At 38.7% G+C, this 11439-nt stretch overlaps 1 protein-coding gene across 1 annotated transcript in view; it reads left to right on the forward strand.

Annotated features, from left to right (window-relative positions):
• LOC124711574 (charged multivesicular body protein 1b) overlaps positions 1-10701 on the forward strand; it is a 43657-nt gene extending 32956 nt beyond the window's left edge. The window contains exons 3-4 of the mRNA XM_047241721.1: positions 852-1072; positions 9401-10701. Of these exons, the coding sequence (XP_047097677.1) occupies positions 852-1072; positions 9401-9518 (339 nt within the window). The 3' untranslated portion in view covers positions 9519-10701. The remainder of the gene's footprint in view (positions 1-851; positions 1073-9400) is intronic.
• Positions 10702-11439: the final 738 nt, after the last annotated feature.

An 11439-nucleotide genomic window follows, 5' to 3' on the forward strand; every position in this document is an offset into this window, starting at 1 on the left:
AATGATGGTCGTATGCGTGTTTGGCGCCGTGCAGGTGAGCGCCACAATCAGGACTGCATATGACCGAGCCACACAGGGCCAACACCCGGCATCATGGTGTGGGGAGCCATCTCCTACACTGGCCGTACACCACTGGTGATCGTCGAGGGGACACTGAATAGTGCACGGTACATCCAAACCGTCATCGAACCCATCGTTCTACCATTCCTAGACCGGCAAGGGAACTTGCTGTTCCAACAGGACAATGCACGTCCGGATGTATCCTGTGCCACCCAACGTGCTCTACCCTGGCCAGCAAGATCTCCGGATCTGTCCCCCATTGAGCATGTTTGGGACTGGATGAAGCGTCGTCTCACGCGGTCAGCACGTCCAGCACGAACGCTGGTCCAACTGAGGCGCCAAGTGGAAATGGCATGGCAAGCCGTTCCACAGGACTACATCCAGCATCTCTACGATCGTCTCCATGGGAGAATAGCAGCCTGCATTGCTGCGAAAGGTGGATATACACTGTACTAGTGCCGACATTGTGCATGCTGTGTTGCCTGTGTCTATGTGCCTGTGGTTCTGTCAGTGTGATCATGTGATGTATCTGACCCCAGGAATGTGTCAATAAAGTTTCCCCTTCCTGGGACAATGAATTCACGGTGTTCTTATTTCAATTTCCAGGAGTGTGTGTGTGTGTGTGTGTGTGTGTGTGTGTGTGTGTGTGTGTGTGTGTGTGTGTATATATATATATATATTCTTTTTTAAGCTTGTTTGTAAGAGAACATAAATTTTCTGATTTGTGCAGTTTGCGAATTTCGCTGTCTTCATCTACAGTTGAAATGCAATCACATTTCTTCTTTTTGCAGGTTACTCAGTCAATGGCAGGAGTCGTGAAAGCAATGGATGCTGCCATGAATAGTATGAATTTAGAAAAGATATCAGGCCTTATGGACAAATTTGAGAGCCAGTTTGAAGACCTGGATGTTCAAAGTTCGTATATGGAAAATGCCATGTCACAGACAACCACCACAACAGTGCCACAGAGTGATGTCGAAAACCTGATGCAGCAGGTTGCTGATGAGGCAGGGTATGTATTTTTACCTAATTATTGGAGTATACTGCAATGAAGGAATAATTCATAGTAAAATTGCGTTAAGTGGTGAAGTGTAATGCGAGTGGTTGAAAATAATGGAATATTCCTACGATCATAATAATTTCATTCTTTGATGTTAATTTGTTTTTAATTGTTTGATATGTCCCAGTTAGTATGCAATGTACAAAGACCAGTATTTCCTTTAAGGAAGTCAATTTTCACATTACTAAAGGCAAGACAGGTGGTTTCAAAACAACGGAAATGAGTTCCCAATTTTTGCTGTCATATCTATTGGTTAATGAATTTTCTCGGTATTGCTTGCCTTGAAGACAACAATAATAATAATTTTTGTTATCTTTCCATACTTTGTTACCAGTGGGTGGGTGTATGTGGATTTTGTGTCCATGTAATGTGTTTTTCATATGAGATTTGTAATCCTGTTTCCACAGAGATTCCATGTAGTGTCTTTAGAACTTCCTTGGCTTCTTTTCTGGTATTTGTTATGATGACTGTATCATTGGCAAAGGCCAGACATGTTACGTTGATGGTTCTTGTCTCTCCCCATGTTTACCCCATTGGTTCCCTTGTCTCATGTCCTGATTATTTTCTTCAAAGCCAAGTTAAATAGAATGAGTGACAGGCCCTCCCTGTGCCTCACTCCTTCCTTGATTTTGAATGGTTCAAAGATCTCTCCTGTAAACTTCACTTTGGATATTGCATTTGTTAATGTTTCCTGGATTAACTCTCTGGTTTTGTTGACCACCTTCATTTGTTCCAGTGTGTTGAAGAATGTTTCTCTGTCTATGTAGATGTAGAGCTTCTTGAAGTCAACAAATTTTATTTTGGTATTCCTGAACTTTCTTGTTGTCAGTATCGTTCTCAGGTGCCACATCTGTGCACTGCATGATCTTTCCTTTCTGAACCGTCCTTGGCATTCTCCTATCTGTGGCTCTGTTTGAGGCTCTAGCTGATTTAATAGAGCTTTTGATAGAATTTTGTTTGTCACAGGCAATAGTGAAATTCCTCTGTAGTTATTAGCATCTGTTTTTCCTCCTCTCATGTGGAGGGGGATAACACAAGAAGATAGATTCAAATACCTGGGAGAGATTATACAGAAAACAGGACTCAATTCAACATCCAATGAAGAGGGGATCACAAAACTACCTCAGTACAGTAGCCTTACCAGAGGCCTTGTGTGTCCGAGATACAACAGTAATCGATTAAAGAACAAAAACCAAGGAAATGGAAAAATAAGAGAAGAAAATACTGAGAAAGATGTACGGGCCAGTTCAGAAAGAGCTGATCTGGATAGAGAGAGACCAACAAAAGAACTGTACGAACACACAGATGATTACGAACATCACCAGGAAAAGAAGGGCAAAGTTCTACAGACACATACATAGGATGAACGAAAGTAGGTGAACGAAAGTAGATTGACCAAGAAAATTTTTAACTTAGTAACAACTAGTACATTGAAAACCAAATGGGTAAAGAAAATCATGGGAGACCTCAAGAGGGAAAAAACTGAGAAAACATCAGAGAACAGAAATTTTGGCAAATGCCCAAAGAGAAGAAAACAGGAAAGAATTGGGCAGAAGAGAGAAAGAAGAAACACAGTGAATACAGAAGAGGTTTTTTGGGAAGAAAAAAGGAGAGAGACAGAAAGAAATTGGATGAAAGTTGCTTGTATTGCAGTGCTCTCCGTAACAGGGAATTAATGTTGTTGTTGTTGTAGTTATTAACAATAATAATAATAATTGAAGAAGGTTAGGAGATGATGATGATGATGTTATTGTTATTATTATTATTATTATTATTATCATCATTATTGTCTCCTTCTTGTTTACAAGCTGACAGTGATCAGGGGACATCAGTATTTTGCTATATCTTCCCATTACCTCTGATTTGTTCAAAACAAGTGATAAATTAAATCTGCCTGCTTTCCTGATGTTATAATAATAATATTTGTTCATATATCTTTTTGAGCATATAAAAGCTGTACAGTTTTGTTAATGAGGGAGTGCTAGGAAGTGTAAGGTTCTATCTGGATTCTAATTTTGTGCTTTTCCACTTATTGATGTATCAGTGCTCAGCACTAGTAGATTTGTTTTAAGGGCATGATTGTGGATGTCATACAATTTTTGTTTGATTGTCAAGTAGTTTGTGAAGTGTCTGTGCCATACTTGCATGACCAAGCAGCAGCAATAATAATAATAATAATAATAATAAGTAGCAAATCAGTTATGAATATACTGTTCATCTTTATGCATGTGATTGCAGTGCATGTGCATGTATTAGGTGTGTGTGTGTGTGTGTGTGTGTGTGTGTGTGTGTGTGTGTGTGTGTGTGTGTGTCCGTCCATCCATATCAGTTACAATTTTCCTTTGTGTAAACAGAGTTGTGATGTTATATCTAAAGATGTTTGCTAATATGCTTCCAGTAGTTTGGGATCTTCTGTGCAGATATTTGTTGGTATTTCATAGAACTTCATTTGTAAGGTTGTGTGCCCTTTGATAGGGGTGTGCATAATATGTATAGTAGGTAATGCATCTGACTTCTTAACTGGCATCATCGTAAATTTAACAGTCACAGTAGGCATTGTGCCTGTGGGCAAATTCCAATTTCCTGAAAAGGTCTTGCAAATCAGCTTTGGATGCAGGTTAGAGAAGGGATGGGGGTGGGTAAGAAATGGCAGGCATATTATCATATGATATGCCACTTGCCACAATGTAGCCTTCCTTTAAGAGGAGGAAAAGATGAAGGAGGTCTTTAAGAAAATATTGTGCAAAACAGATATAATTACTTTCTGTAAGTCCTGGGACCCTTCATTGAATGGCAGTGAGGGGAGGGAGGAGGCAAGAGTCTATTATTCATAGACTTACATGGTTTGGTAATGTGTGGCTTTGTCTCCTGAATATACCAAGGAGCAACTTTCATACACAAGTTTGTGATATCTTGAAGTGATGCATTCCGGACTCCAGAGACCATTAAGAAGAAGTTGGCAGAAGTGATGCCATAGATAGAAAAAGGACAATAACATGAATACTTCAGCAGTTGATAAAATACAGAACTATACTTAGACACGAGGTGGTGGGGGACGGGGGGCTTGGTTAATGTGTGTGTGTGTGTGTGTGTGTGTGTGTGTGTGTGTGTGTTTCAACACTATTCCATTAACTTTGTTGTAACTTTTATATTTTTATAATTAATGTAATGTTTGTTCCATCGAGATGCTAAAGTGTTAATCAGCTTTTCTTTTTAAGTAGCCATTCTTATATGAATTTTAAATTGATCATAAAGTCCACATTGATTCATACTATACCAATGCTTCAGTTTTTAAATCTGGTTGCCTTGCACATTTGTGAATGGTAACTGTGAGTTCCAACAAACTATAAAAAGTATATACAGTGTTACTTGACCAGGTGCATATATAACAATGTATTTACTTTTAACATCGGACTATTTAAACTTACCTGGTTGTACAACTTCCTATGATGAATACTTGAACTTCTTCTCTGATGATGATCTTGTTGCTTAAATAAAACTGTAACACTGATCATACACTACCTGTAATATTATCTCACATACTTCTCTTTAAATAACTGGCAGACACCAGTGCTTCTGTCTAATGTTTCATATATTAATTACTCAAAGGACAAATACAACCTATGCTGGGCTACAGCACTACTACTTCCACATCAACAGACCAAACTACCACATATACACAAGTAATCCATGCATATTTTTTCCCACATTTAAAGAGTAAAAACTGGGGTGCGCAGTTTAGTTGTAATAAGGTTGGTACTGCTCAGGCTCCAACAATAGAGCCTGTTATAAAATAGCGTTGTTGTCGCATTGGTCTGTGATGTCAGTGGCCTGTTAGAAATGAAGTATTAACCAAGTGTTAACTTCTTAATTATGGCTACAAGCTACAAGTTCTTGTTACCATTCATACACAGATAAAGAAAAAGAAAAACTTTGAAATTATTAACAAAGCAGAGAACGTTGAACACCAGGCTGTGGAAAGAAAGTGCAATGTGAGCAAAGGATGCATTAAAAAACTCAAGAAACGGATGGTGATCGTCGTGCATTATGCGGCCAAGAAATGAAACATCTGGACTTCAAAAAAAGGCTTTTCGATTATGTTTATGAGAAGCAAATATATGGATGCGCAGTAACTAGTCAAATATGCCAACTCAAAGCATTGGCTTTAGCAAAAGAACTATGCATCACCAGTTTCAAAGCTAGTCAGGGCAGGCTATCAAGATTTTTCAATTGAAATGGATTAGGCTTCTGGAGGAAAAGTACCATCGCTCAATGGTGTCCATGTGATTATGAGGAAAAATAGTGTATTGTCATCACTATGTGATAAATTTGCACTGTGAACATTCCTATACATTATCACAAATTGGTAACACGGATCAAACACCAGTTATTTTGAAATGCCGCTAAACAGCACCATGAACAGGAAAGGAGAATCAAGTGTCATGATATGAACTGGCAGGAATGAGAAGCAAAGTTGTACAGTGGTGTGCGAGACAAGTTGAAAAAAGGAATAACTGACTTGGTCGTTATCTGTGAAAGCTCAACATCTGTTCTGCAACCACTAGATGTGAGTATAAGTCGGCCATTCGACGCTGCAGGTAAACAGCAACATGCACGATGGATGGCCGATGAAAGCCACAAGTTCACGCTGAGTGGAAAAATCAAGCGACCAAATTTGTCACAGATTTGTGAGGGTGAAATGTGCATGGGACCCCATTCTGATACCACTGTCAAAAAAATCCAACCAAAAGTGTAGTATCAGAAATTCACTGGACAGAACTGAGTACGACACTCTGTGGGAAGATAGCAGTGAGAATCACTTCTTTCACAAGTGATGACGAATATAATCATTATGTTAGAATTTTTTTTGTAAACAAAACATAAATTAATGCAAATTTCCCCCATGAAATTATGGTGTGCAGATTATTCAGTGGTGTGGATTATTCACATATATATGATAGTCCGTTATTTTCATTCTCATTTTCTTTATAATCTTTTATAAAAGCTCCAGGGATCTTGGCACACTTCCAGGGTAGAACGTTGTGCTCCAAAGAGACTCTGTTACTGCACCAGAGCAATAACTTCTTCCTGGCATGCCCTTTTAAGTGACCATGGCTACTGTCTCTCTCTGAAGACTTGTTGCTTTGTCCCCAAATACATTGTTCCACATGCACATACAGATGTAGAGGCTGGCAATATCTGAGAAATACATTAATCCTATTTCCATTTCAAGCATCATTCATCAGTAAGAACTGAATGCGCCTCACCCCCTTAAAGTGGCGTGTATCACTGCAAGTGTCATTCTTGAACTATGTCACTGTAAGAAAGGGTATCATCCGTATATTGCTTGTATATGGAAACAGTTCCTTTTACAAGTATGTACCAGATTTACATTGACTGTTGTATTTCATTTATGTCAGTCTTGAAGGTATTACTACTTTCCAACTTTGTAGTGGTAACAATTACTATTTCTAAAAGGCTTATACTTCGCTCTGTTACCAATATCGCAGCAAGAAAAATCAAGGTAAATAGTATCTCAACACTCAAGAAAAGATTTAATGTTGCTTCTTCACTGTGAAGCATCTACTGCAAAATAGTAGCAAGCAATGTTGGGGGGGGGGGGGGGGGGGATTTATGCCAGTCAGATATGTCGCAAAGTTAGTTTCTGTTCTTCTGACAGATAATTCACCAGCAATTTTTTGTTGTTGCTGTTGTCGTTGTTGTGGGTGGTGGTGGTGGTGGTGGTCTTCAGTGTAAAAGAAAAGTTTGATGGAGCCCTCTGCACCAGTCAATCCTGTGAAAGTCTCTACATTTCTGTATAACTATTGACACCTACAGCCATTTGAACCTGCTTACTGATTTCATCTCTTGGTCTCCCTATACAGTTTTACCTTGTCCCCTATACAGTTATTACCCTCCACACTTCCCTCAATTGCAAAACTGACAATTCTTTGATACTTCAGGATGTGTCCTACAACTGTTTATTTCTTTTAGTCAAATTATGCAACAGTTTTAATTTTCCCCCAATTTGTTTAAGTACTTCTTCATTAGATATTCAGTACACCCATCTAATCTTTAACATTATTCTGAAATACCACATTCCCAAAGCATCTTCTCTTACTTGTTTATCGTCCATGTTTCACCACTGCAGTAAGTTACCCTCCAGACAAACACCTTGAGGAAAGAACACTTAAATTTATATTTGGTGTTAATAAGTTTCTCATTTTCAGAAGTGCTTTTTATGCGGTTGCCAGTGTGTGGATTGCAGCCTCTGTGCTTCAGCCACCATTAGTTATGTTGCTGCCCAAACAACAAAATTCATCTACCACTTTTAAGGTTTCATTTTCGAATCTAATTTTCTCAGCATCTCCTGATTTAATTAGACTACATTGCATTACCTCGTTTTACTTTCATCGATGTTCATCTTACAACCTTTTTTCAAGACACTTTGTGCTTTGTTCAGTTGCTCTCGTCGCTTATCATCTCTTGACAAAATCTCAGAGTTGTAATTCCTTCTCCCTGGTTTTTAACTTCCTTTCCGAATTTTTCCTTGATTTGCTTCACATTTAGCTCATTGTGCACGGTGAACTTCAGGAAGAAGCTAGCGCCCTGTCTTACTTCCTTGAGTGTTGCTTCCTTTTCATATTATTAGGTTATCATAAGTGCAATCTGGTTTATGTAAAAGTTATAGATAACCTTTTGTTCCGTGTGTTTTATCCCTGATAGTTTCAGAATTTTGAAGGGATTGCCAAAATAAGAGACGTGTTCAAAAAGAAACCGAACTTTAGCTGTACAGGTTTATACAACATTTTAAGCACTGTCCCTTCAAAATAGTCTCCTCCACTGGAAATACACTGTTCCCATCATTTCTTCCAGTCTTGGAATGCCTCCTGGAACACATTTGTGGTATGATGCACAGGTTTCTCATCACATTGTCCTGTATCTCCTCTATGGCTTGGAAACGACGTCCTTCAACGTATTTTTCGGTTTGGGAAACAGGAAAACTTCTGCTTGGGCTAGATGCGGAGAATACTATGGATGGGGCACAACGGGAATGTGGTGTTTCGCTAGATAGCTGCAGACAAGGAGTGACGCATAAGCTGGCGCGTTGTCATGAAGCAATATCCAACTCTGGTTTTCCCACAATTCATGTGTCTTCCTGTGCACAGCATCCTGCATGCGCTCTAGGATTCCCTGGTAGACTTTCTTGTTTACAGTCTGACCATGTGGCACAAATTTGGCGCATAATGCCTTTATAGTAAAAAAACACAATCATCACTGTCTTGATCTTTGACCAACTCGTGCATGCTATTTTTTGACGATGTGACCCTCTGCCCACCCACTGCGATTACTGCATCTTCATTTCAGCATCATAGCTGTACACCCACATCTCATCGCCTGTTATGATGTTTTTAAGAAAGTTTTCGCTGTCATTAACAGCAGCAAGTAGTTCCTCACACATTTCAACACGGGTCTGTTTCTGATCCTCAGTCAACAAACGCGGTACGAATTTGGCACTGACACAACATGTCTCAAGTTTTTCACTCAAAATTTGCTGGCATGATCTTATGCTGATCATATGTTGATGTGAAAGGATGTCCAGACTTGGAGTCGTCACAGGCGAACATTCTGCCATGTTGAAAACATTTAAACAACTCGTAGCACTATGTGCGACTCATACAGTTCTCCCCGTATGCTTGGCTAAGCATTTGAAATATCTCTGTGAAAGTTTTGCCAAGTTTGTAGCAGAATTACACACACACACACACACACACACACACACACACACACACACACACACATTGTTCTTCAAGCTCCTTCATTGTCCTAATTTAGCGAGCAGGCTGTACACATGCTTACTTCAGAGGCTGTGGTTCGCTTGCTAATTGTCCGAACGACAAGAGGCCAATGGCAGTTTGCTGTCTAAACCTGCTACTAGGTGTGCTCAGTAGCTGCACCACACTTTCTCTGCTGGTTGGTGCGCTATTTCAAAAGTTGGTTTCTTTTTGAACACACTTCATATTTCTCTAAGCTTACAAATGCTATAAAACCTTCATTGTGCAATTTACATTTTCAACTGTCTGCCTACATGAGAAATATTAGCTATCATGGTTGTAATTTCATAGCATAGTATTCTCATTTTTTTGCTGTCATGTTATGTGAAAGTTATTGGGTAAGTTGTCAATAAAAAAAAAATGTAATAGCAGGTTTTCATTAGCGTATATGATGACAATTGGTCTTTATGGTGCTGAAAGAATTTATGATTTTTCTTCTATACAGGTTGGAATTGAACATGGAACTGCCAGAGGGTCAGTTAGGCTCTGTTGGGGCATCGACACAAGTGTCTCAGGAGCAGGATGAACTAACTCAGCGCCTGGCTCGTCTGCGACAAGTTTGAGTAGTGCAGGAGACTGGTGCTGTGCTGGAATCGCTTGTGCCTCTTTTAGTCCCTGCCTATTAATATATCTTTGTATATTGTACATGTATGGCCCATTGTTCATAATCTGTCAGTGAAGTTTTGGAGAAATAAGTGTGTGTGTGTTTGTGTGTGTGTGTGTGTGTGTGTGTGTGTGTGTGTGTGTGTGTGTGTGTGTGTGTGTAGAGTGAGAGTAAAATTGTGAGTGCGCATGAGTGCTGTTTTTATTTTTAGTGACTTGCTAAGGTGATAGATCTTTTAAATTCATTTTTATTAATTTTGTTCTGTGTACATTTTGTTCTTTAGCAGAAGGCCAATGTGCTTCTGCAGGTATTACAGCTACAGGCAAAAGATGACCTCCGGTAATATTTTTATCAGTATATCTGCAGGCACACTGAACCCTGCACTTTCTTTTGGGAATTCTTGTGTTTAGTTTGTCATAGTGACTACCAGTTTAATTTTGATACAAAAGCTCCTTATAAAGGAAACGCAATCATAAACTGTGTATTGTAAGGACTTTTTTTTTCTAGTGGTTTCATGCTGCCTGTGTATAATGTGCTTTGGACTGTCTGATTCATCATTAGTTGAAGGTATTTAAACACTAATTACAAGGGTATCTTGTGTTTCTAGAAACTGAAAATGGTCAAATAGAATTTCAGTGTGCTGTGACTTGATTCATATCCCATGGCAACCTCTATATAATGCACTAATGGAAGATATGGTTTCAAGTGTAGGGAATTTGACGGCTTTTCCCACCTTTACTGCTTGTTTCCAGTCTTGGTTCAGTGTCACATTCAGTTTCTGACGTACAGATAAAGCTTGGGTGTTCGTTACAGATGACTTGATCCTGATATGAAGACACAATAGAATTTAAAATTTATTATGCGACTGCATCGGAGAGATAATCTGAAAACCTATTTGTAGACTGTCCTTGTATGGCCACTGTCATTTGTGATTATACTGAAATAAAGTATAAAAAATTGCTCTTGTTAGTGAAGATATGATGCTTGTAAATGTTGCACTCCTACTGTTGATAATAACAAACATTGCACTTGTTTTGATACACTAGTTCTTTTGTAAATATGAACTGTCATCCAAGAGATATTAACTTCACAGAATGTTAAAGAACATAATAAAACAGTTGAGTTGTGCTTGCAGTTATTAATTTGATTAGTTCGCTTTCAAAAAATAAATATATTTTTTAACTCTGATTTTCCACATGTAGTATTATTTCCTATTGCACTCCACTTCAGTTACTTCTCAGTCTCGAATCATTGTTAACATCTAAGAGTGTTTTATCCAGAAGAGTATCTCCAAAATACATTGTGGTGTTTATATGTTAATTAAGTGTGATATTCAGAATTTCTGTTTTGGAATAAAATCACTAAAAATGAGAACATAAATATATTGGGCATTTAGAGTTTTTTTTTCTGGTTGCTTTTAGCTCATTTATACAGTTTTAGTAACACAGTACAGTTATGTAACCCATGAATCAAATAGTCACTAGAGTAAGATATTGGTTTTATTGTGCTGAAACGAATCTTAACTTCTCGGGTATATTCGGCAAGCAGCCTGCATGCTGAATTCACCCTCTTCTGTCTGATGTACCTTCACTCATGATGTGCGCAAATTCAGAGATTGTACATCCATACAGTTCACAGATGCACTTGTAGAGGCCACCTGGGTCGCACCCTGGCACGCTCTGGTGAGCCGCCAAAGAAACAGTATTATTTCTGTGATCACAAACGAATGCTCGGCCTACTCTGTAACCTGTATTGCTGTTGTCCAGTCAATGTTTTCAGTGCTACGCACAACCTGTACTTAATTGTATCTTATGTGTTCCTCTATAAAGTACTATGTTCCATAGATAATGTTTGTTCTTGCTATAGAACCATTATTGTGC

The sequence above is a fragment of the Schistocerca piceifrons genome, chromosome 8 (genome assembly GCF_021461385.2).
Source record: "Schistocerca piceifrons isolate TAMUIC-IGC-003096 chromosome 8, iqSchPice1.1, whole genome shotgun sequence".
In the NCBI taxonomy this organism is placed as follows: domain Eukaryota; kingdom Metazoa; phylum Arthropoda; class Insecta; order Orthoptera; family Acrididae; genus Schistocerca; species Schistocerca piceifrons.